Source organism: Osmia lignaria, chromosome 10 (genome assembly GCF_051020975.1).
Source record: "Osmia lignaria lignaria isolate PbOS001 chromosome 10, iyOsmLign1, whole genome shotgun sequence".
Classification (NCBI taxonomy): domain Eukaryota; kingdom Metazoa; phylum Arthropoda; class Insecta; order Hymenoptera; family Megachilidae; genus Osmia; species Osmia lignaria.
The window spans coordinates 9,794,304-9,821,967 of NC_135041.1; the positions used below are offsets into that span (position 1 = coordinate 9,794,304).

At 43.7% G+C, this 27,664-nt stretch overlaps 1 protein-coding gene across 9 annotated transcripts in view; it reads right to left on the reverse strand.

Annotated features, from left to right (window-relative positions):
- Positions 1–27,664, reverse strand: part of kug (FAT atypical cadherin kugelei) — a 291,242-nt gene that overhangs the window by 168,714 nt on the left and 94,864 nt on the right. For all 9 annotated transcript variants that reach the window (XM_034339666.2, XM_034339665.2, XM_034339664.2 and 6 more), the window contains exons 2-3: positions 22,882–23,798; positions 19,502–22,215 (exon numbers count right to left, since the gene is read on the reverse strand). In XM_034339666.2, the coding sequence (XP_034195557.2) occupies positions 19,502–22,215; positions 22,882–23,669 (3,502 nt within the window). In that variant the 5' untranslated portion in view covers positions 23,670–23,798. The remainder of the gene's footprint in view (positions 1–19,501; positions 22,216–22,881; positions 23,799–27,664) is intronic.

Below are 27,664 nucleotides of genomic sequence, written 5' to 3' on the forward strand. Positions count from 1 at the left end.
GACTTTGTGACGCGCGTGATTTACACGTGAGAAGTGGCCTGCTCCACGTGAATTGGAGAGGAATTCTAGAGAGTTTTGTACTTCCTGTTTCAACCTTCTCTTCTATCCTAGCAGCACATTCGTCTCCAGAATCCTTGGACTGATTCGCGAAATGCAGTGCAAATTGGTCTACATCCTTGTTCGACATCCTCAATAATCACTTTGTCACTGTTTTCGAAATAAAGCTCCCCATTATGTCATTTATAAAAAAAAATTCAATTTTATGGGGGTATTTGTTTAGTAAATATTTTCTGTACTTCTGAAAAACACAACCTCGTTGAATACAAGAAGCTTTTCAACAATTTAATTAACATTATATCTTTCAATTCAATTTTTTTTCTTCAGTATCTTCGATTGTTAATATTCCTTGAAGAACATTTAATACCGTTACAGCGGGAGCTTAGAATGCTTTCGATTCGCATCTTAGCAATTGCAGGAGACAACGAATGCAAAGTGCAGAGCAGGGTGCAGCAGGATGCATCAAGCTCGAATAGAATTTCATAGAGTAATTTGTTCGACTCGATGAATATAAATTGCTTATTGTATGATCGAATGCTTGAAACAAAGGGTTAGCACAATGTTGATATTTCATCGTCCTGCATTTTCTTTTCGCAAGGTGTAAAAGCTACTTTCAACTTCTTCCAGATTAACATTTCAATGTCAGGTTATAAACATTAACTCTTTTCGGGTCGAGTGGCAATTTTCAATTATCGAATCATTTTACCAGCATTAATATCGATGCACCAATATTTTTTAAATACACAGAAATTTAATTGAATCGCTTATCGATTTTACATGAAAAGGATTGAAGATTAAAAATTCATAAAGAAAATTAATACAAGCATGATTTTCAACGAAGCATGAAAAATTAATTCCTTAAATATCACGGTACACTTCTTTTACTGAAACTCGATAAACTTACGTACTTGGTTTATTCGGGAGAATAGCAGAGGGAATTCAGAAATGTGCTCTTGTAATCGATCGTAGCTCGAATTACAGCTACTTCAACCGGTAATTGACCACTTGTGATTTAACGAAAAATAGGATTTCACGAAGTATCGAACGACAGTTAATGTCCTCGGAAAACAGGTACTCGAACGATACGATACGTATTCAACGATAGCTAATTACGAGGAGAGACGTATAATTAGTACGCATAAACGAATAACCAATAAGGATTGAAAAATTTAATTATAGTACTGAAAACGTCTACCATGTATATCTACACCATATATCATTAAAACTATTTCTGTTTTAATATTAAATACATAAACTTTCTTAGCCTGCCAGTCAACGTATTAGGTTGTAGTTCAGTACATTGAACGTATCCGTACGACTTAACACGCGAAATAAAATTCTTGCGTGTCAGCAAGTACACGTAATCAGGTGTTACAATAAAGAAACATAAATGAAAAATGCTATACAGTTGCCACACCCATTTCTACTGGTTCAACGGTTACCTGTTCAGCGCACTTTCACCGGTGCTTCGTCAAACAGCTCATCCTCTGCACGATGTCGCTCGATAACGCTTTCAGAGGCCATGACTAATTAGCAAATGCATCCTAATACCACGATGCAGTCGGATCTCGAGTTACGACGAGTGGAAGCCGACTCGCGGCTCAGGGTTTCGCTTTAATTGAATTTTTATCTGAAAATCCTTTATTCGACGGCTGGCTCCGTGTTATTTCCGATGATATACCGTGCTGCGATTGCTCTGTCCCGCGAAAAGCGTTACAGTTCGAGCCTGTTAAATGAGAAAATCGGAAAAGAGGAAAAGCCATGAACGTAATGGTCGATTTCGACGACAGATCCGTCTTTTTTCCCATGATCGATCGACGTGGATTCTGTAGAAAATTTAATGAATCTACATCGTTTTCTGTTACAGTTTTTCTTTAAATTCAATGATATATCGTGAAACTTAATTGTCGTTCATGATTTAACGAGCAACTGGAATAATTTATACACCGATCGTAAAATATGGTCGATAGTGCTCCTCGTAGATCGACGGTTTTAATTCGCGTAGGTGGTGAGTCTGATGCACCTTTATTACACGATATTGCAAAGAAAAGCTGGATAACGTATTTGAAATTATATCAACGTTTTATAGCACAATATTTTCCCGCTTCGCGATTGAATTACGATCGCATATTGTTCGGTTATAATATGGAAAGAAGACAGTTCTTGCTTTCATTGGAAAATATTAATGTGATGTTTGAATGGAAATTTTTAATAGTTTTTTTCGTATATATTATGTAGAAGATAAATGTTTCAAAAGCTTCGTATTTTCTCATCGAAATTTGTATAACTGAATATTATATTAAATTATCAGTAGCCGTGGAACATTTTAGCTAATTAAATTTACAATAGAATGTTACACGAATTTCATTTCGTACCATTGTTTGCTGTAATTGGCAACCAGACTATTCGCATTCTGAACATTAATGAAATATTTATGCGGAAATTTTCATCAAATATTAGGCTTGAAATTAGTTTGACATTGATGCAATTTTACTGCACTTTTGTGTCACCAAATAATGCTAGACATTTTGCATTTCGAAATTGACCATTTGAGGTGCAGCAATCTAATATTTATCGAGCGAATATTTTTGCAAATAATCTCGTTTATGTTTGATCGAAACACGTGCGAACAAGCAGACAGTATCAAGATTAAACTACCAAAACAAGGGTAGAATTGCAGCAAAGAGCAGCGTGCTATCGCGTCGATTATCGAATGCACCGATCATCGATGCTGAACAACAACGAACTGCGTATAGCTTTATCAGCTGGACAGGAAACAACATCGGCCAACGTTCGTTGTCCACTAGCACGCCCCATCGACTCGCAGGAACAACAATTTTATTCCCATTAGCCTGGATAATGCCACGTTTATTCGTACGCGTCCGCGCCTAATGCTTCCGAATGATTACGCTGCGATAGCGATAACGCGATCACCGCTCCAATCATCGGGGACCAAAACGGCTTCTAATTAATTATTACCGAGCCGCGACACTTGCTGTTTTGCGAAACCGTTGTTGACCATTCGCTCGTGATTATCGTGCATTCAGGAGCATCCGCAATGTGTTATCCAAATTTAATGCTTGCCATCCGAAATTCTGTATGCAAAATTTTCAAGAGGGTAGTCGATCGAAGGAAACGACTACCGGAAATCGATGGAACAGCGAACAGAAAATTTCCAATCTGCGGTACGAATTAGTCGAGAACCTGTGAAGTTCGTCGAGTGCTCAGCGGCTATGCTGTCGCTTTGCCACCGACCTACAAACTATGCAACGTGATTAGCCGAAACTTTGGCAACTGTGATTGTTCCCTCAGCGCCTTCGGCGCGGACCCCTACGATCCTATACGTTCTGACGGGACTTTGCCCATTAATTAGCGTACTTTTGATTGATGCTCCAGCGCGGACGATGTTCCTCTTCGATTTTCCGTTAATTTTTCGGATTAATCACGAACATACGTGATTCTAGGCATCGGAAAGCTCGCGGTACTCAAAATTTCATAAAAACTTCACGAAAAAGTGATCGGCACTTTGAATAAATTAGAATTTTTCATAATTTTTACGACGAATCGTCAAGTTACATTTTATATCCCCGAATGGCCGTGATTCGAATTCATCGACGCTGAGAGAAGAATCTTTAAGCTGACTTTTATTATACCGAAGAAACTCTACTCATCCCCCGGACACACGGGCAAACAGTCGGATGAAACATTTAATACTTAATCGGGTTTTATTGGATTCGTTTTAATTTCCGTCTTAATGAAAGTTCTTTCAACGAATTGAATTTCATGCCGGGCAACGATGACGGTGTTCCATGATTTCTTCGGACTCGTCGAGAATTAAACCCGACAAAGGCGAATAAAACGCGGCTGCTGGTGCAGTTCGTGCGAGATGGCAGAAATTATTTAGGGGCTGCGAGACGACGATTTCAACGATTCAATCGTATTATTTGCTTCCTGTTTCATTAAACGCGACGACGAGTGGCAAGGAATTATTTATAAGCTTCTCTACGTTCTACGGTTCACTTCAATCGTTCTAATATAATCATATTTATCTCTACTTCAATCAGATTAAATGTTGTATGTTAAATCTCGTTGTATGTTCTATTCGAGCTTAAAAACTTTAGACAGAACAGACTCGTCGATTCGAGTAGCTTAACGTAATCGTTGCGACATTCTTTATAAATAATTTATGAACATACAAATCATATTTTCATGAAATATGAGCGGTGAATTACGATGCAACGTATTAGCTAGTGGTATTAGTCAATCATTAATCAGACGGTCGCGCGCCTGATTGATTTTCAAATCCATTTTTCAGCAAAAAGTTAATGTTATATAAATTAAAAGCTGGTAGAGATTATCTCTCAGAAATTAGAATGTCGCGTACAGATGATACCGTCAGCGACCGTATAAACTCGAGTACTAAATAGTCTCCCTAACTAGACTTTCAAACAACAGTCATAGACATAACTGCAATCATCTCATCTTGTTCCTTCTTCGCTAGCATACCATTCTCCTCGTCAGCTGTCAAAAAGTTATATAGCCGTTCAAGACTGCGATAAACCCGGCTGACATACGTCTCGCAATAAACAGTAGTGTTGAGCTCGAGAGGGAAGCTCGAAACGAATTTTGACCGTTCGTCTTCGACGTTCCAAACGTTTCCCTCGTTTCGTAACACGCGCCCCGATAAAAAAGGTTCACGACTTGCCAACGAAGAATGCACGGAAAGACAGAGAAACGTTGAACGCACATACGGAGGAGATCGCGGGGTACACGCAAAGCGTAGAAAATGAGGCGGAATATGCAAAGCTTTTAGCCGCGGCCATGAATGTACGCATTGAAACGAATAGCTTTCACGGCAGCAGCACGTTATCATCCGCAGATGATGTATAACTCTCGGAAACTTCTGAATGCCGCGAACTTTTCTCACGCGTTCATGCGGCAAAACGAGACCGTGGCTTACCGAAACCGAGGCTGCGTCCGATATCTCCTTTCGACTCCTACAACGTATAACCAATCTTTCTTCGTTCTTTATTTTCATAAATAATAGCCAGTATATATCGCATAGAATACAATTGATCTTGACGTTTCCCACACCTATTCCAACATATTATTCCGACAATGATCGCTCATACGTCTGATCGACTGTCCTGGAGAACAGTGATGATCGTATCGATGTCGAACGCGTGAATGCGTTATAGATAATTGGAAGCGTGAAACTTGCCACGCGGTATTGTATCATTACGCGGTTATCGATTAGCTCTCGCCTTCGTTTCCACGTGCTGCATCAATGCAATGGCTATACTCGTTAAACGTAATTTCATGCTTTTCAAGGACACGATTTGATTTATTCAACTCGATCAGAATAGAATTGTATCCCAAGTGATGTTACGAAACATGGAAATAAGCTGGAATTCCAGATAGTGGGTGACTCGAAACCTGCCGCAATGTAACGCGACCATGCGTAGTCCACAACGATGCGACAAACAGCGAAATTTATCGCGTGACGCCAGGTTAGTTTACATGCAACGACCACGGAAGAAGTTGCACGTGTCGCGATGCCGCTGGTGACACGTGCGTTGAATTAGAGTTCCACGTGTTCCGGCCGTTTCATATGCGAGCCGTGCCCCCGCCTTTCCTTCGAGTATACGTGTTAGCAGTTTTCGGGAGAAGATCGTAACCGGGAAACGTGTTCCAGTGAATGAAACAACGGAGAAAAATAAAAATCGACTGAGAGGCTGGACGGCTCGATTCGATCGTTTCTGCCTCGCGATCTCCGATACTTCGAACTGTGTATCGGCGTTGACGATCGTGTATTTAAGCCTCGCGTTTAATTACTTTCGACGATGTAAATATATCCCCTGACCAGCTGGCTCTCAATGTCGATCCGACGGTTAATTAAAAACAATAATTACCGGGATGGGATGTATTTATTATGCTCTTTAGAGCCGGTTTTACAGCTGGAAAAGTTTACAGATAAACTCAAGTTTATAGCTAATTTCCTGGCCCACCGTACTTCAAAGTGGAAGTTAACTACCTCGAACTCGTGGTAAATTACACGTCGGACATTAAGTGCCAAAGAACGTTCGCCACAGTTTTATCGTCCTTCTATATTTCCCCTTCGTTTATCTCGTTTGATAATAATTTTTCCTCTCAGCTAACAGCGCAGTCTGCGCATAATATCATTTGAAGAAATTCCACTGATTTCGGCAATTAGTGAATGGAGATTAGGAAAACGTGCAAGAAGTAGCACGGAAATAATCTTCCTGGTTTAGAGAACATAATTAGCAGGCAATTAAACGCTATCGGAGACATAAATGTAAGCGGCGGACGTTGATGTTTCAATTTCCTCTCTACTTTCTATTATGCATATATTATTATGGATTAATTTATATATCCATAATAACGTATTAACGATAAGGTAAGTACCGTAGGATCTAACTACCGCATTCTGGAAGTTGTTCCAAGTATTCCAGGTCAAACGGCTAAGTGGGTCACTCAATTCCCTGATGATTATTAAGTGATGATGAAAGGGTTATTCCAAATCTACGAGCATAATTCTTCTCACTCGTTTACGCCCCCAACACCTGCCGGTGTAGGCGAACTCGGGTACCACACCTAAGCACAGAAGCAGGGTAGCGCAAGGTTAGCGTCTACATCCGAAACGCCCAGTTTCAACGATAGCTATGGGTCAATCGGAAGGAAGAGGCGCGGACTCGAGAAAAATAAAATCGATATCTAATCCTTGGATCCTTGCAAAGAATACGATTGGTCGTCCGGAGATCAAAAGGGACACGCGTATCTGAGAGTACACCCAGAGAGACGAGTAACCTACGCGAGATAGACGTGAAATCGGTTTGCGGATGAGTCATCGGCATCGTCCAGTCGAGAAAGAAACTGGACGGGTGCAGGACTGGAGGAGACAGAAGCCGAAGCTCACGGGAGATCGAATTCTCGCCGCGTCTGCGGATTATTACGAGTCCCTGCGCGAGTGCAAAAAGACCAGACGAGAGCCACCGTCGGCGGACAGCTCCTTCCGTCCATTATCGACGATCCAGCGTGCATATACGGCGCGAAACACGTCCCTAAAACCGGTTCTCGATCGGTTCCACGAACAGCATGCGCCATCGGATCCGGGTACCCACACGATTCCCCGTCTCCGCCTTCTTCGTTTTCCTGCACCGCGTGCTAAGCCTTCTCCACCTCCGGCAAGCGCCTAGGCTTCTTTCCAGCAGCCACTTCCGCAAGCGACCGGTGAACAAGATGTACGGATGTGGGTTGGACCGGACCCGTGCTTACCCATACGCCATATTTTAGGCGTTGGGCGAGTCGTAGGTAGGGCTTCGGCTCGGACATGCATCATCGCGTTATCTCATCCGCCGAACTTGCCCTCCTTTGTCGTGCAACGATCGCAATTGCTGCGCCTAGAACCGTGATTTCATTTCTTCGGTTCATTCGCAAAAACATTTTACACCGCTAATTAAGTTTATTAGCTCCCACGCGTGGATGTAAATTCTCGTCATTGAACGTCCCTTCAACCTGGTACAACTTGGAGAACAAAAACCCTCATATTCCATATTCGTATTCTTCCCTCGTCTCGCGTCACAGAAATGTTGAACAGCAGTTAATTGAGTTGGAAATGAACTGGCGCGGTGAATATGAAAAAGTTCATTTACAAGCTGCAGCCTTACAAGCGACTTCTGTGTTCCCTTTTCATTAACCTCATGATACACATCGAACGTCGTCACTTTCACGAGGTCAGCCCATTTTGCAAACGTTCATCCTCCATTGTAACTGCGGCATTGTCTGTCGGGGCTTCGTGTAACTCGACGACAAGGTTGTCTCAGCGGATTTCAAGGTAACACAAAAGGTAACATTCCCTTTTATGTTTTAAATTCCTTCCGAAGCACGCTAGCGTTTTAACAAATGGAAGATTGAAAAATTCAAACGCAAGTGACGGCGGAAAAAGGACTGCTTCTCGAGTAAATCGAGCGAGGAAGATATTCGAATTCGAGTTGGCCAAAGCGGGCGTAAAAGCTGGAAATGACGACAGTTAAAGCGAAGTTCCGCGTCGCGATGTGAGCCAAGGCGACCATCGCGGTCGAAATAAACTACAAGTGCACGATTTTCATGTTTCTTAAGAATATAGTCGAAAGTTTTCCTTCCTTGGTCGCTGTATTGTTGCCCGCCCGTTCTGTATGACTTAACAGTCGGAATCAAGGTTTACTGTCAGTGTTGGAAAGAACGCTTCGACCGAAAACAACTTCTACGTTGAACATCGCAGTTTTCGTCGAATATCGCAGTTTAGGTCGCGAGCAATCGAAAAACTTTGTAATTTTTCGGAAATTTCTGATTCCCCTGTTTTTACACATATATTTGTTTTCCAATAAAAACCAACAGATTTCATATTTTGTGGTTCTTTATAAACATACGATATTAGTTTTACTAAATATTTTTCAAACTTTCCATGAGTTTTGTAATTTGATGAAAGTTGATGCAATCAGATGAAAAATAATATGAAGATTATGTTAATTATTCAAAGAGTTTGTTTTTAATCTCACATTGTACTATGTCACTGATTGCTTGGTGGATGATTTATAAAATTGAGAATAATCCTGGTTGATTAATTCATAGCGGAAGCTAATGTTGCGGCAAGCATTGTACCTTCGAGAAATGGGTCTCTCGGAGATGAATACCTTCGCAACCGGTGTCCCAAATTCTCCGCGTATCTCTCCAGGTATTGAGACACAATCGTTTCGAATATACGACCCGACGTTTGCTCACGACTGAAATATTTTATCGCGCTTCCATTGTCCAAATAATCCAAGTACAGTGAATCGTTTCGGAGAAAGATCCTTTCCGGGGAGTGTCTTGAATTTTTTAGACGTCGTCTGACGAATTTCGATCCGCTTCGTCATATTTGTCTGACAATGAGTCACAGAAAATGATCTCAACGTCGCCAACAATTATTTTTAATCATTATCCCTAATCTAACAAGGGAACTACCCAAATGTTACACACATTTATTAATGAAACTTTGATAGCTTGTAGAGCTCGTCGAGCTGAACACGCCTATACCCCCTTTTGGGGGCAGACGGCTAATTGTTTAAAAGATATTAACAATTACAGTTAGTTACTCCTTACATTCTGAAGTATGACAAACTTACACATACAACTCGCAATCTAGAGATCCACCGTTCAAATTCTTGGTTCCCAACAATTTTTTTTTTTTTAAATGATAATTTGTCCCTTTTTAAATAACTATTACATAAAAATTATTATAAAAAAAAAAAAAAAAAAAATTTTGGGGAACCAAGGATTTGAACCGTTGACCTTCAGATTGCGAGTCATGGATCCACTCCGTGGTTAAACACATGACTTCCAATCTAAAGGTCCTCGGTTCAAATCCTTGGTTCCCATTTTTTTTTTTTTTTTTTTTTTAAATGATAATTTGTCTCTTCTTGAATAACTAAAATTCTATATAATTTTAAACTAAAATTCTATATTCTATTTATGTTATTATAGTGTATTGTAATTAATTAATTATCGTGAAGCGATCGATCGTTGATTACTTATCGAATAACAGTCAACGTGGTATTTAATTAGTCACTGATTAATTATAATTTTTGTTCGCAACCTTTTTAAGATATTTTCACACGCATGGATCGTTGATTAAACCGATCAGTAATTAAGATCTGTTCAGATCCGAAATTTCTTCGTCGATTAACAAGCCTCTGGGCCTCTGGTTCCAGAAAAATACATACACGTTTTGGGTTGACATTTCAAACAGTAAGACGTACTTGAGCGAATATTCCGCGAAATTAATTCGAGCAATTGACTTTCTAAGACGATACAACGGCAGCTTAGTGTTCCACAGTGTTACTGTACACAGTCTAGTAACCGAATTTTCCGTTCTTGCCGGATTCTCTCGTCGCCAAGCTAAAGCTTAGGGAACGTTAACAAGCGAACGCGGAGCCACGTAACTTGCGAGACAACCTGTATCATTAACCACAAAAGACCGGCTTAACCGTGCTACGCGTGCAGATGCGCCCGCAGCGAATTTAGGTTAATCGTTCTGCCGACTAATCGTTGGGTGCATACCGTTCACGCGAGTTGCAAAGGGCTCGTGAAGCGTGCTACAACACCGGCCTCGCCGCGCCGTAATGATGAGACACCATCGATCCGGAAGCTTTATCCGTATCGGTACGGAAGATTGTTTACCTCGATCATACAGAGGCTTGTTAATCGACGAAGAAATTTCGGATCTGAACAGATCTTAATTACTGATCGGTTTAATCAACGATCCACGAGTGTGAAGCTATTTTAAAAAGGTTGCGAATAGAAAGATTATTCCGTTGATTTTTTAGATGGCGATCAGTGACTAACCCAATACCGCGTCGACTGTTATTCGATAAGTAATCAACGATCGATCGCTTCTACCAGCGAAGGATTTATCCTCCAGTTTCACCTGACCTAGTGTTTTTTTTTTGCGTATGCTGCCAATATCAGCGCACGTACGTACGCCAAGTGAAAATTGATGGTTCCGAATCGGACAGAAGGATTTTTCCACGGTTCGTCGGTTATCGAACCGAAGTGATAAGCAATGAAGAGCATGGGATACCGCCGCGGGCCCGTAACCAACGGACCGTGTAATTTTCATCGAACCGTGCATTTCCACGTAGCTCGATCCCCGGATGCATACATCCACGCACCCAGCTCTCCTTGCGAGATCCATGGGTGCGGCGAACGTTCGAGCCATTCTCCTCGCGATATTCGAATAGCACGTAGCTCACGCTCGGTCGATCCGGAAGCATCGAGGATGGAAAAGATGGGCAAGAAACGTGGAAGAATGACTCTGCTTTTTCAAACGCGATGCTGCCTCTTGTAATACCTTCGCAGAGCTACGTATTACGAAGAGTGGAAACATAGGGGAAGAAATGGAGGAAGATTATAATATCTTCAGAAAAGAAAGTTTTAGATTAAACTAAATTTCAACGATATAAATATAGAAGTGAAAGTGTACCCTATAGATGACAATTTTCGAAGTGAAAGATTAACGAAACGTTACTTAGAGAGCTGTACCTACTTAGATCTCGTGCATGAAAATAAATCGCAAGTATTTTTCAGCCGGTTCAGCTGTCAGTTCGGTACATGTTCCAGGAAACGAGAGGTCAGCATTTACGTGTTCGCAATGCAAGGAATAAGGGTGAGAGGAGTGCATGAGCGGCATGCGCTTCTTCGTGAATCTAATCCCCGAAGCGGTGAAACAGCGCCCACGCGAGAGCCACGTTGCATCGAGATTTTCTCGCGGACGATCGGCACACGTTCTCTTCTCGCGTAGCAGAAGAGGGAAACGGAGAAAGAAGAGAGGAGACGCGAACGTGAATACCGGTTCTTGAGGAGGTAGAGGCTGAGGGCGGCGGAAGTGACGTCACATAGGGGCCACACGCGCATATCGCTTGCCATAGCCTCTCTCGAGACAATGACCCATCCTGGCCTCTCTTCTCTCGCTTCTCTACGCGGCTTGCTGTTCTCGCCTTCTCCAAAAGCTATTCGCTCGAGCTTTTAGACAACGAAGTCTTCCTAACTGGCTGGAACCCCGAAATCGTTGAAACGCGACCGAGTTCGGGCTGTGTTTTAATAGAAACTGAGTTTGCCCTGGGTCGAACTTGTTCCTCGAATAACTCGCCCTCTATCTTCCTGCCTTTTCCTCCAGTTTCGAAAGACGCTCGATTATCTACAAACGCTTCATCCACGAACACGTGCGCTTCCTTCCGTTCGTCTTTCGTCAAACAGGCAGTTGCGTTTAGTCTTGTTCTCCGTTGACTTTGTTCGCTTACGCGAAACAATTCTCAAAGAACGTCTAATCGGTTATGAAATTTTTTACCCCGAATGCTCATCGGTTCGCGGAGCGGACAGCTTCCTCTTCATTTTTTACGGGCTGATTAAAAAAGTTTCACACTTTTTCCCTCTGTCTGTCGAGCGGGCGAGATAAATAGTTAAGAAGTTGGTCGCGGGAGAAGATGGAGAGACAAGGAGCGTATAGATATAGTTCAACGTTACAGATGGAACCAGAGAATCATCACGATGCGATCGCGTATTTTACGCCCTGACGGATAGCTGGCGTGTAACAATGCGTACAATCAATTTCAACGAACCAGACAAACCCCGGAGTTTCACGATGGAAATCAAATGAAAACCGAGGAGAGCTTTGAGAACGGAAGTAGCGAAGGCATTCCTTTCTATACGCCGGCCAAATTGCACTTCATCATCTAAAATACTCGACGCGGAAAACGGCGCACAAAGGAAGCTGCAGTTAACAGACAATTGGCTTGTCTGGAAGCCACGGTGAAATTAAATATTCAAGCACTTCAGCTGCTTTGAACAGGTAATAATAATAATAACAATCTCCAAATTGATCTGTCAGAGACAAGCCTGTTTCATTCGGTTGTAACCGTTGCTGGACAAAGGAAAGAAAACGATGAAAATTGGTCAAATTTATGCTTCTCCTGACATGACGGAAAAGTTAATTTAAAAAAAAAAAGGATGTAAAATAAATGATGTTGTCATACATCGAGGGTCTCCTTTACAGGGACACAGGTGGTCCATGCTTTATCCAAGCGATTCGTGGTTTGCGGCTGATTGCAGGTGCAATTTACGAAGACGCGTCATTTAATGGCGCGAACACGATGATACGAACGGGCTCCGTCGTTTCATTAAGGATTCACGAGGAAAATTCATACGCGAAGCACGCGTGAACGTTGAGTTACGCCCGTCGAAAACATGCTTTACAGCGTTACAATCGTCGCCCGGCATCTTGCATCGCTGCGTTACGTGACTTGTAATTAGATGCCGGATGGTGACAGCTGTCATCGTACGGGTGTCACTTATGCTTTCGATAGAAATCGCATCGTCTCGGTAGAATTCCAATCGAAATTGCCGCGCTACAGTTTATATTTAGCTTTCAAACGGTTTGATTACCATAGTGAAAATGTATAATCAGACACTTTAATTCTCGTTCACATTCTATTTACGTGAAATCTACCGAGCTGTTTTATTTGAACGAACGTTTTCATAGTAAATAAAAAAATTTAGAAATTATGGAATATGCAAGTAAAATTCAGTATTACTAAGAGAACTTTCAAAACTAAGTCGAAAAGGTACATCGCAGTCTTCAATTTTTGAAGACGTTCGTTCCATTTTCGATATTTCGTTTAAACTTTTCGCTGACATAAAAGCACGTCCAACAGAAGAAACTGAAGTACAAGAAAGAATTCTATTTTTGCTGTACATTCTTGAAAAGGTCATATCACATTCAGTCTAAATTCAAGAAATTCATAAAATATGATGTTCTATCGACATCGCCCATGAAAATAGAAAGAACGATGTATCCTAGCATCATAGAATTTCCATTTGTTACAACAGTAAAAAAAAAAGAAATAGTAGGAGTAATTTGTTCTACGCTTTGACGTCCCCGAGTTTCACTGAAAAATACAACGAAAACATTCCAGTATTTTCTCTTCAATTTCTCTACCGAACCATTCTACCGGTTTTTTCAGTAAATAATTAAGTTTATGGAGCTAGGAAAGAAAACCTTTGTTACTTTCGATTCCAACGATTCATCGACGATGGATAACGTTTGCGTTTACTGTCCAGCAGTATTGGGTACCGACAATTTCGAATTCGCTTTTGTAGAGCGGCTGGAGCGTGTAAAGAACAGCAAACATTGTTGAGAGCACGTAAACGTGCATGCAGGTTCGATCGTTTCTCTGTAAAGCTTGACGAAACGTTGCGTTAATGATACTTGATGCTCTGATTGAAATATTATTTCAAACAATTCACGAGACTTCGAATGGAACATCATTTCGATAATGCATGAAATTTTCATGGATCGAATGTGAATAATACAGGATGCAATTGTTACTACAGAAGGTTTGTAGAAGAAGAGCATCTATGAATGTTTATTTCCCTCAAATAACGATTCAAAATATGATGAAATATTCAATATTTTACGTTGCACGAGATTAATTTATTACCGTTCATAAGTATGCACGATCGATTTTATGAATAAAGCTTTAATTACCTCTTTCTTCATTTTAATTATACAGCAAACTTTAATTTAACTGTATCAATTTTAATGAAATCGATTTACCAGATTTTACCACATCTACCAGTATTATTACAGCGTTATGAATATAAAATCCTGAAACCAAAATATCCTTCTACAATCAATACCAACTGTAAATTAGTTGCGCCAATTAGTTATCATAATTTTGTTATAATTCGCGTCGCATTCTTGATCATTCTAGACCAGTACTTGAGGAAAGATTCATAAACGTGTTGCACGTGTCCTGTCTACTTTAATATTCAAAAGAAGACTGTTTCTAACGACTTTGTTAATTTGCTAGCAGTAGCACTTCCTAACGAGTCCGTAGCATCAAAGAGACCTCTATTAAACGATCATTAATGTTTCATGGAGAAATTAAAAAGGAACAACCTCGGCCGCGCGGAACTCGACGAGACATTCGTCCGAACGGAATTTTGTTACAGACTGTGGAAATTTAAACTTTCGCGACGTTATTGGTCATCTACGAAAATAACCACGTCGATCGTGATATTGCTAACAAGATAAACAACTCGTTTCTTATTCATTATTCATTTTACACAATACTATTAATGGTATTTTTCTGAATACTTGAAATCGCTTCTAAGAATACCGTAAGAGTTAGTACACCTTTGACGAGACTAAAAATATCGACCTCGTTGATCGAGATTAATTGACATTAAGAATGCAGGTACGCTCGAAAGCAATTCTAATCCATTGGAACTTGAAAGGCAACCTCGACTTACAGAGAAACCTTCTTTCCAATCACGCTACTTGTAACGTTTCTTCCTAGAATCGTTACGATGTTCACCATCGGTAGCAGGCTCCGCTACATAACAACATTCACTCCTTTGAACAAACTCACGCAGTTTTCCGCTACGACGGGCAAACGAGTACGCGTCACTTCGTTGACGAAGAAAGTGGGCGAAAGAATGCGAAGGGAAATACACCCGGTAAAACGTCACCCCTATTGTTCTTCTCGGTTGACCGAGGAAAAACGAATAGAATGTTGGTAACCAATGTGTATAAAAATTCTACCACACATCTTTCAATATTTTAAACTCTGTGGAGATGAATTTTAGAATCGTTACTTTAGCCCATCGAGTTGATGGATTGCCATTAGCTAATTTTGAAATCTGGCCACCACTTATGTACAGATCGATTAAAATTTGAATTGAAAAAAGGGAAGAGTAGCGCATAAATAAAATATCGCCGATTGCGTAAGCCTGCTGTCCTCAAAGCGGGATCGATATCAGCGGGCGATATTGCAAAACGCGGTATAGGCAGAGGAAACGACTTTCGAGGGGAATAAAAACATCGCGTTTGTCGATAGAGGTAATTTAGAGCAGCTACGCGCACGATCGTTATGCCGGGTATAATTCACGAGCCGCTACGAATATACCAGCCCCGTACGGCACTCGTCGGCTAAATTGGATTTTTGCCGCCCGATGGGGATGCCGCGGCGCGCTCTGTCCGATCCCTCGCGTTCCACCGGCGGTGTTCGTTCCTCGTTCGGTCATCATGCTCCTCGTTCATTGACATCGCTGGAACAACCAGCCCGATAATTACTCGCTCGTGGGATTTCATTTGCGGACAGTTTTTCTGCTACCGCATTCTTGTCAACAACATAATAATACTGGGTGATACGGGAGGTTCATAACGAAATGAAATGACAAAGTTCAAGATGAAATCCTCGTTATAATCAAACGCGATGGTTGGATTTTGGAATTTTATCTTCGAGCTGTTTGTCGAGATTAATTCGTCAGACATTAGGTTACGTTTTTCGACTGGTTGGCTACAGGTTACCAAGCCGACATCGCGTTCCTCTCTTATTGGTCGTGACCCGCGTTCCAGCACCTTTGTCCACGGAAATTCTTCGAATACCCTCGGTAATGGATCACCGATCTTGTCGCGGTGAGTCCTGCGAATTCTACCGGACCTTTTGCCTCCGAAGCGGTAACTCGCCAGTGGCGAGGAGAAAAAGAGAACGGGTTCGGGTACCGAGCAGAGAAAGGTAGAGAGGTCAACCGTTTCCGGATACCGATTTATCTGCTTAAAATTGCCCGAACCGAGTGTGCTATCAAAGAACCGTTTTCCTTATTTCGTGCACGAAAGGTGCCGCAAGATTTCTCGAAATAACTGCTCGACTTGTAACTCTTTGCACGTCATGGCAATTAAGGCAAATGATGCTAATTCAAGCAGGTGGACCCAGTTCTTAGAATGGATTTACCTAGCCTTTGTAGGGGTAAAAATCAATAGACATCCTATAAAATTCAAAGTATTCAGAATATATCTTTTTTAACGTTCCCATTATCAGCGACAAACCGACCCATACACGATTAAACTATTCCAAACTAGGACGGTAAATCGTTTTGATTCAGACGGAACAAATCCATCGTGGTTCCCGACGATTATGCGCAAAGTATGTTGGTCGTCGAAGCGTCGGTGTACACGAGGGCTCGTTAGCCGTCCCCATTCGCCGCGCCGGTTCGTTGCAAGCAAACGACGTCGTCCGACGATAGACTAAATTTGCCATGACGCGGTTTACCCGGTCGCCACCGCGAGGAAAATGCAGTTAAACTCTGATCACCATAGAAAACTGGCGCACCTAGTTTGAGAGAGTGAGGAACGAGACGTGGGGAGGCCGGCACGTTTTCCGGTAAACGAGCTAACGCGTTATTCCGCCAGGTACTGTCCACTTTGTCGCCCGCGGCTGTCGCGGCGTTAGTCCATTAATAAAGCCCCGTATATGTACGTGTACACGTATGGATACGTTTACGCGTGCGTGCGTGCTCCTGTTACAAGCGTTGATTCCGACGATACTATTTCACGCTCGATAACAAATATCGAATATTCTTGCTTGTTACAGCGCTTCGATTTTACCGATATGTCCTCAAATTGGTTAGAAAGCCAAATGATCTTGGAAATAATCGAATTAATGTTCTTAAGCGAATTCGTTTGAAATCTCGAGACGTCACGCAGCGGTCACGAATGAAATTGAAAAGAATTTCATATGAAAATCAGATTTAACGAGCTTGCCAGCGGTGCGGCGAGCATCCTCCGGTCTCGCGAGGGTTCGTATAATCGCGAGATCCGTCAGAGTAGCGACGCGGTACCGGTACCGTGAACGACGTTACCACCGGTCGGGCTCCAAACACGAAGGCAATACACCGGCACAACTTATGAATATTTACATCGGCTGAATATGCATACCACTGACAATGTATTATTTTTGCTCGACGGAGGATCAATACAACCCTCTTGCGGCACACATTCGGCCAGCACCCAATACAACCTCGTGCATCCAGACCCTACGTAAGTAGATCGATGGGTTGGTCGAATGTATACCCCGTGAATCAATCAAAACTCCATATATTATTCATTTATCATTATTATAATCTAATTTCTAAATTCTAATTTCTATTTAATCCATTAAGGATGAAATTTATATTTAACCCTAGATATGCATCGATGAGGAATAATTTCTCGACGTAATCGTTCGTGAAATGCACCGCAGAGAGACGTTTGCAACTGAGAAAGTAAAGAAGAATCACGTTCTGGTATCGCGTTCGAGCGGCTATTAAACGGGATGACACGCGATTTCTCGAGTGGTTTTCGCGGCAAGCGAAGACCACTGGAGAAATTTAATGTACGCCGGTGGGCTGGAAAAAAAAGTGACCCCTCACGAGCCCCATAATTTAATTAAACCCGCTACGTTCGTATTTAATGGGCCACGACGTTGTAACTTCGTTTTGGAGCGGTGCCACGAAGCATCGGTCCGCTCGCTTGTCGGACGTAAAAAGGTACAATGCGTGCTACGCGTATTTTTTTTTTTTTCTCCATCGTATTTCTGTGCTTCTCTTTTGCTCTTCGTCCCATTTTCGTTGCACTCGATCGATCAACAACGACTACGGACGGAAATACAACGAAAGAGAGGGACCAGCTAAGCGGAAAAGAGACGCGTCCCATGGTCGAACGTACGGTTCGATTGTTACGAAAAATAAATTGGAGCGGTTGCCACCAGGCCTCGAACCCGATTTTAAAGTATTGTTACGCTCGATTCTCCTTCTGGCTGAGACCGAAATCGGCTTCCACGAAATCGCCCACGCTTCACGATTCGCCCTCGAGTGATTTTTCAGGGGGTTACCAAACCACCCCTGACCTGTTGCGAATAACTCGACTTTTTATCTCGGCTTGCATTTATCTCGATCGAACTACGTTTCATTGATTTCTTTCCACGATTTTACATTTATCCTGTCCCGTTTCCTATGCTTCGTTTCGTATATAAAACGCAAACCTAATTAAATATATCATTAATCTATTCAGAATAAATTTTCCACATAACGAAGATAGTCGAACAATACATTTCCCGAACAAAATCTTGGCATTTACATTGCGTTTGATCGGCGAGAAATGGGGAAGCGTTATTTCGAATTTCTTCGCTCGAACTGCGAAACAAGTAGTTTGTAGAAGTTTAAACGTTGAAACTTTGGAACTCGTCGAACTCGATACACACATTGGACAAATTTCGAAGGGAAAAACGTATGTGTTCGTTTCGGAGCATCGATCGGGCAAGGAATTTAACGCGTGAAATTTCAAAGTAGGGAAGAAATGAATTTAAATTACACGGTTGAAGCGACGACGTGAAAAGTTTCGCGTAAAAAGGTTAATATGCAAATCACAGGTTCGGCAGCCGGACGGTATAATGCGGTCGATGCTTGTCAAAAGGCGAGCGGGTTTTAAATAAACGTTTACAACGAGGCGTCGATTGATTTTTGCTCTCATTTAAAATTCAAATTTCTCATTAACGAACATCACGTGAAAGAACGAGATTACTGTCTCTTTGCTTTAACCGGGCGAATGGAAATCTTTGTCACGATGGTGGATAAAAGCGCCAACGAATACAGGGATAAAAAAAAAAGAACCATCAACACTGAGTTATTTAATAAGCTGAAATTAAACGCGTTTGTTTGAGCTACTGAGATTCAGATAGACAGGTAACGATTCGATGCTCTCCCTGTTTGATAGTCGAGTAGTTATGAATATCGAGATTAATTGACTGCGGCCAATTTATGGGTTTATGGAGACCCCTGTTGCTGGGAACCGTCGGCACCTGTCCACCAACAATTTTACAACGCCGATAAATCTCGTTATTGCGCGGGATTAAAGGTAATCGGATGAAAAAATTAAATATTGTCATAGCCCGCCATTCATCGCTAATATACTCTGACTTGCTTTTGTTGCCGCGGGGCAAAATATTCAATTTCAATCGCAATAGCTTTGCAAGCCAAAGAGACGATTAATATTACCATGATTACGACGAGGCAATTAAAAAAGACTTACCTTCATTATCGATGGAGAAGATCCCGATCCCGTCCCCGCCTCGAATGGTGTATCCTATTCTGGAGTCTCCGCCAAGGGGATCCGCGTCTTTCGCACGAACAGTCGTCACCAGAGTTCCAATCGGTTGATTCTCGAACACACTCGCGGACACGACGAAGTCGTCGAACACCGGTGCATGTAGGTTCTCGTTCACGTCGACCACTTCGATGATGACCATCGTTTCGGAGGAGAGAGACGGTTCGCCCCTGTCTTTCGCCACTATGGTCAAAGTATGCACCTGGCGCTCCTCGAAGTCCAAACTCTGCACAGTTCTGATCGTGCCGGACACTTTATCGACTTTGAAGAAACCCTCGCTCTCCATCGCGTCGGATAGGAAGTACTCGACGTCGCCGCCGGCGCCTTCGTCCGGATCGGTCGCGTCGACGACCGCCACGACCGTCCAAATCGGCACGTCCTCTCGGATCTTCACCGTATAGCTGGACAAGGCGAAAGTGGGCGCATTGTCGTTCACGTCGTCGACCGTCACCCTGACCAAAGCGTCCGAGTACAATGGAGGCGTGTCCGTGCCTTTGCCGCCGTTATCTTGCGCCCGTATTCTCAGCTCGTAGATCTCTTGACGTTCCCTATCCAATCTGCCGAAAACGCTCAGCACACCCGTCACGGGATCCACCCGGAAATCGTTGGTCTCTGTTACCAGGGAGTAAGTGACGCGCGCGTTCTCCCCGAGATCCGCGTCGGTAGCGTTTGCACGCCATACGTTAGTGCCGTTCAGAGCTGTTTCGGAGATACGAAAGCTTGCCAAGGATTTTTCGAATTTAGGCGCGTTATCGTTTACGTCGAGAATCGTTACCGGCAGCATCCTCGACGCGGATTTCTGAGGTTTGCCCAGATCGTACACGCTGATGTTCAAGAAATACTCGTTCTCCCTTTCTCTGTCTAAATAACCGATCACGTTTAGCTTGCCGGTATCGGGATCGATGCCGAACACGGAATCGCGATCACCGCTCGATATACAGAACACTAGCTTCCCGTTGTAGTCTAGGTCTTTGTCTCTTGCTCGTATCTTCACCAAGGTGGTACCTATCTTCACGGATTCGTTGACCTTGATTTCGTTGGGAAAATCGATGAACTCGGGTGCGTGCACGTTCTCGCCGTATCTGCTAGGCGTCAACGCGTACTCGTCGTCCTTCGATGGCACGTTGTTCCGTTCCGCCGCGGCGATGGCCTCTGTCAGTCGTCGAGCGACTCCGGTGTCACGACACTCGAACGCGCCGCTCTGATCCGTTAGGATCCTTCCCTGGGAACCTAGGTTCCGTTTCGCGTTCACCAGATGCATGTGTACAGGATTCACGTCCGCGAAATGCGAGCCGTCCGTCGCGGTGACGTTCACCACTCTGTCTGTAACTTTAACGTCGGACAAATCGCAGGCGACGGATAATACACCGCTGGCCGAGTCCAGAGCGAAGCAGCCGTCCTCGTTTCCAGAGACAATTCGATAACTGATGATGTTGCCGGCGTCGAAATCGATGGCGGACACGGTGATGATCTCGGAACCGATGGGCACGTATCTCGGCACGTGGCCGGTGCATTCGATCCGTTCGAATTGCGGCCTGTTATCGTTTATGTCGCGCACCTTTACGTGCAAACGCATCTCCGCTTGGCGTCGGTAAGGCAAGCCCCAGTCGCCGACTCGTACTCGCAGCAAATACTCCCTCTTCATGGTCTCGTAGTCGAGCACCTGCTTGGTCCTCACGATACCCGAGAAATGGTCGATCTCGAACGGCACCTTCTGAATATTGTCGATGCTGTACGAGATGTAAGCGTTCTCACCGGAGTCACGATCCTTCGCGGTGATCTTCACGACCGAGGTGCCGGCTGGTTCGTTCTCGTCGATCCACACCTCCATCTCCGATTGTTCAAACGTTGGGTCGTTGTCGTTCGTGTCTACAACGTTGATCTTCACCTTTGCGGACGATTGCTTCCTGGTACCCGCGTTCCCTTGATCGACCGCCGACACCGTCAACGTGTAGAACGCTTTCTTCTCCGCGTCCAGATTCATCGCTGTGTACAGCATACCAGTCTCCGCGTTCACGTAGAACTCGCCTCCCTCGTTACCGCCCACGATCTCCAGGAACACCAACGCGTTCTTCCCTTCGTCCGCGTCGGTCACTTTCAGTCTTATCACCGGCGTGTTGATGGGCGCGGTTTCGGGGACCTTCACTTCGTAGATCTCGCGGCTAAACACCGGCGCGTTGTCGTTCAAATCGGCCAGATGGACGGGCACGGATTTGTAGCTGGATCGTTGCGGCACGCCACGGTCCATCGCGCGCAACGTTAAATTGTAACCCTGCACCGCGGTTTCTCGGTCGAGCAGGTGCAACACCTCGATGTTGTACTCGCCGGAGTGCGGGCCACCGGCTGGTCGCACTCTGAAGTGGCCAGCCGGGTCGCCGCCTACGATATCCAAGCTCGCGATTTGACCGTGAACACCCTCGTCGCTGTCGGTCACTCGTACGATCGCGTAGATGTCCGCGTTCGAGTGTTCCACGATGTCGGGCAAGTGGTGCACGTCGATTTCGGGCGCGTGTAAATTTACTTGCCGCACTTTGATGGTTACCTTAGCGGTGCTGGCTCTGCTGCCGCCCCCGCTGCGAAACGTGGCTCCTCGATCCTTTGCTAGCACCACCAGCTCGTGGATCGCTCGTTCCGAATATCTGCGTTGGAAAAGAAATGGTTCGATTGATTTCAGAGACCGGGAGGGAAGTTACATTTCAAAGAGCCCGAGTTAGGTATATGCCGTTCATTCGAATTCAGCGTAACGACAAAAATACAAGTGGTGAAACATTGAAAGCGTTCTCGAAATCGCTCTCTGCTTAATTCATATTCTCAATTGCCGTAATAGGAGTTCAAGGATTCCGGCAATTTCCATAAGCACGATCGTTATGAAACGAATTCCACTTGAATCTTTAACAACGCGAAAAATACCTACTAAAGTACTTTACAAGCGTGTCCGACATTCTCGTACAATGCCATTCATTCGTCATCAACGCGAATACAACGCGCTTTCAACGTTTGATCACTCGTTTTAATGACATTCTCTGCTCGTGTTTCAGCGTGCAATAAACGCAACGAGAGCAAAGGATTTTATTAGTTAACGCGTTGGAATGGAAGAATCACTTCTGCGGTTGCTTAACCCTAACAATCCTTGCCGCGCTTCATCCTGCGAGACCAGGACAGCGCCGAAAAAGGAGGCAGAGCAAATTTTCGAACAAATTGCTTGGCAAGAGATTCGAGCAAAGATTTCTACCTCGTAAATGGTCGGTAACGCCCGTCCACGGGCTGGTCGAACGAAACACGAGAATTCTATTACGTGGACCTACCTGAGTGGCCTGGTGAGCGTTATTACCCCACTGACCGGGTGAACGGCAAACTGATCGGTTTCCTCGGCAAAGCTGTAATAAATCTCGCCGTTCCTGCCGAGATCGGCGTCCTCTGCCATTACCCTGAGTATGCTGCGGTGCAGAGGCGTGTCCTCGGTTATGTTCTGCTTGTACTCGGTCGGATAAAACAAAGGGTTCAGATCGTTGGTGTCCAACACCGTCACCACGATCGTCGTGTCCGCCTCCAAGATGGTCACTCGGTTCTTGCCTTCGCCTCTGGACGCGGTGGCGCGCACTTCCAGCACGTAACGATCCTTTCGTTCGCGGTTCAACACGTCGACGTTACCGGTTCGAGTCCGAATCAATAGGAAACAAAAGTCACCGACGGTGCGCTCTTCCGCTTTGAAGAATTTGTCGCGATCGCCGCTCATAATACGGAAGCGGACGTCGAAATTAGTGTCCGGCGACGCTAACTTGATGCCCATCCTCTCCTCGGGCACCACGTACGTCTTCCCGATCGAGTTCTCCGGGATGGAGACATTGTAGAGCGGCTGAGTGAAACGGAACTCCTGATCGAGCGGCAGGGCAAAGTCTTCGGTGAACGAGACGGACGTGGATGTTGGAATCGCCGAGGACAAGAACGGTCTGGTTACCGAGCTACTGATGGCGGACGAGGAAAATGTGGTCGAGACGAATGTGTCGGAAGACGGGGAACCCGCTGTGGCCGCGAACAGCCACAGCCACAACCATGGCCAGGCGAGCAGCGCGCGCTGCTTCATCCTCCTCATCGTGTCGCTAGCTCATCGTCAGTGATTTTTGAGATATCAATCGGTCGTTTCCCCGACACCACGAGGGACACGACGCTCCGCTGCACGACCTCTCCGTCCTTGTTGCTCGTACAGGACCACCGAAAGAACCTGAAAACAGAGAAGATATCGAGTCAGTCGGATATCTTAACCGGTCGATGCTGGGATGGATTCGGAAGAGCCGGATCAAGAGGGAATGCGGCGAAGCCAGGTTATCCTCGACGACAGCCAGTGGCTTCCGCTCGAACGAACACCTTGAGTAGAGATGCTTTAGCCCAAGGGATTCAACGAAGAGCTATTGACAGCGAAGGGTTAAGACTCTATAGAAGGACCTATAGCCGATCGATCGACGGACGCGTTGCGAAATACAAAAGTTAGCTGAACTGCAAACTGACCTAACTCGAGCGTAAACGATTCATTGGAAAATGCGATTCTCAGCACAATGAAGACGTGCTCAACGTCAATCTCGTGTCTGCATCGCGGAATGTCTATCCATTGTACTCACTAATTTCTTAATAATTTTCTAGATAATTAGATTAAATCGCTTCGAATGTTTCGATGGCGAATAATACTAAAATCGTGAAAGAGAAACGAGTTTACTGAACGAAATATATAATTTTTTCAAATGAACAAAAATTTACGAATTCAATATTCAATGGGTCGACTTATCGCCCACTTTATTAATTTCGTTTTTGACCATTAAGTAAAGCAGTCCTTCGCGTCAATAATTTCATTTCTTCCTGCTAATTTTAATAAGTGCCACTCGAATTGTAACGAAAAGATTTATTTAAAGAGACACGAGATTATCTCCAAACAACCACGATTGTCTAAATCGCGCTTTAAATTTCGAGGTGGCAGATCCGATCAAAGTGCAACACCATTACTCGGATACTTGTTGTACACAGGTTGGTATGGTTCACCGTGAATCTAGCCGGACTCCGGTGGTCATTTCGACCGTGACAGTTTCGGTGGCAGAGTCTGATAACAGCGCAAAACACTGGATCCGATAACAGCTACCGCGATTTTGCCTATCTTCGAACGTACACGGTCGGCCTCTCGATCGTCACTCGCACACTATGTACAATCTGCAGTTCCTCGCTAACATTTCCACCGACACACCTGTGTCGATCTGACCGATCGATACGTGTTCGAGAACGACATAGCTTTGGAAATTCGAGCATGAGATTGCTGGAAAAATCGGGAAATGCCTTGAATTTAAATAAGAAATTAATTTGATTAGGTAGTAAATGGAGAGGATAAATTGCAAAATAAAGGATCGTGTTACAATTATAGTGTACTATGTTACACATTGTTATTTTCAACCTGTGAAATCTTCGAAATTTGCACCTATGTGATCGTGAATTATTCTTATCTTATCTAAAATCGGAATCCGTAATCATTATCTTTACGCGCCAAAAACACACAAATATAAGAACAGTAAACCTGTCTTTTCTCGTTTTTTTTCTCGTTGAAAATTAACTTGACCACCGGCTATTTACTCATAAGCAACAAAAGCATCTAGTTAATCCACGATACCAGTTTGACCAGAAGCAATTTTCGACCGCAGAAATGCAGGCTTAACTGGTCGCGAAAGCGAGCGCACAAGTTCGAACGTCCACGCCATCAAGTAAAGTGAGCTTCCTTCGGTTTACCTGGTTTCTTTAACAAACCATCGTAGCACCGCTAATACTTGACTGCTCGTCTGAAAGCGTTCTCTTAAAGCCAGCCTAAGAATCGGAGCTGTTAACGGTGCGTTTAGCTTCATCAGGGAAAAAGCGTTCGGGGTCGAACCGGCTAATTATCGCGAGCCTCCTTCGGCTCTACTTTCTCGAAGAGCTTTTTGCGCGGCGTAAAATCGCAAGATTATAGGTACAGTTATGACGACGAACAGCGTCGCGTCGCTTCTCGACTTTCAGACACCATAATGACCGTGCTTAACACTCGCGAAGGACTCGTTTTACCTCGACCTCGACGTTTAAACGTGAAACGAACCTGCTATTCAACGCGAACAGTGGCTCACTCGAACTGATGCCGCTGGAATACTTTCTACGAATTAAAGTAATTTCATCATTTTTGCGTTTTCATTTAATTTCGAGACAGATAAACGATCTATCTGAATTAGCCTACAATTTTCATGAGACGATTAAAGAAACGCAAACGAACGCAAGAAGAGACACGAAAGAAGAAAGTGATCAGTGCGCCGGATTGGCGCCTGGTTCTCTTTACGTCTGATTTTTCACGCGACGAACCTTGAACGAAGCTTGAAAGGACAACCTTGCTCGAACGTTTTCCACACCTGATCATGGGATGTGCCTGAAAAGGATGTTTCGTGTCGTTCATTTTGATTCGTCAATGCGGTGTGGTACGTGCAAGCCATGCAGAATATTCTCGGAGAAGCTATGAAGAGTTCGATGTGTGGGAAGATTGTCACGGCTTTCGAAGGCTTTCGTGGTCTTCCAAATGTACAGGAAAATCGAAAATTTCCATTAAAGTAGATTAAAAATCAACGAATCCGTTCGAACAATTCTATTCAATTCGATGCAATTTTTATTCACCAAGAAAATTTCGAATTTTTTTTTTTACGAAGCTGTGTTTCAATCCTTTAACTATCATCGTCATCGAGAACAATGCAGGTACGACAAGAATTAACAGTAGCGAGGTAGGATGAGACAATGCTTTTATCGTGGCGACAACGAGACTGGCCTCAGGGAACGTCAGGTTGCAAGATAAATTTTCCCGCCACATTGTAGAAAAGAATCAGCCGCGTGCAGTCAGCTTCAATATATCAAGCGCGAAAAGTAGAGCTCTCGGTTCGGCTACCGGATCTAAAATCGTAGAAACAGCGAACGTCAACGTACGATCTTTGACCGAGGTGCAAAAATACCGTAACAAAATCGGACCGGGCAAGTAGCCTCGATCTGTCTCGCTTTACTGTCACTCGTCAACAAGAAACTTCGTACTTTCATCTGAAGAACGAAACCAGGATACCTGCTTGCTATTTCTGCATACACAACAGCGATCTATTTTATCGGTTAAATCGAGCGTGAATCGTGACGTTCTGTGATCTGCGAGCAAAGAGAAAGAAGAGAAACTTGGACAGAAAATTGGAAATTGCAGCGATAGTGGCCTGATTTCAGAGAAACAAGGTGCTGCAGACCTTCCAGAGGAACATTAATTCAAACTTTGAATTTGAATAAACGTCGCAAGAAAGCCGACCAGGTAACTCTACCAATTTAATAATTCGAGCATAACTAATTAACTTTCTCGATGGAAGGATATTCGCTCAGTTGAGCTCGGTCCCAGCCTCTTATTTGATATGAACTATTACATTTATTCAAATCACCCAGAACGTCTCTGTTTTATTAGAAAATCTATAAGCTTTATTAAGAATTTTCCGAGTAATATGAATTTTAATCATCTTGGAGTAAAATTTCCACGCTGGCGCAGGAAGAATTGCGAAAGCGATGCTAACTGAGATCGTCGTCGGTATTTCAAACGGACAATACGGGGCGATTGTGTTCGTTAGCGAAACGACTGCTACGTATCGACGTCCAGACAAAAGGAACAGCGCGAACGACGGAATTAATTTTGCCATTTTCGACGAACGTCCAACCACGCTGCCGAATATTTTCTGCTATCGCGAGTACGGGGGAAAAGGAGTACATACATCGATGCTGGAATACGAAGCATCCGATGCTTATAACTGGAGATAAATCCGATTAACAGGTGAACGTCGGTATATCTTGCTGTCGATGTGAACGGTGACGCTGTCGGATTATCGTGGATACATTCTCAGTCAGTCGAACGACAATATTCAACGCGATATTCATCCAGTTGATGTAAATCTTGTTTCACTTGCGAACGACTTCATTCTCTACTGTTTCGAACACCCCTATAATTTCTGCACAGTGAACCCCGTCATTTATTTTTCCCTTCCTTTTTTTAATTAACATAGACAGTTTACCAGGATTTAGCAG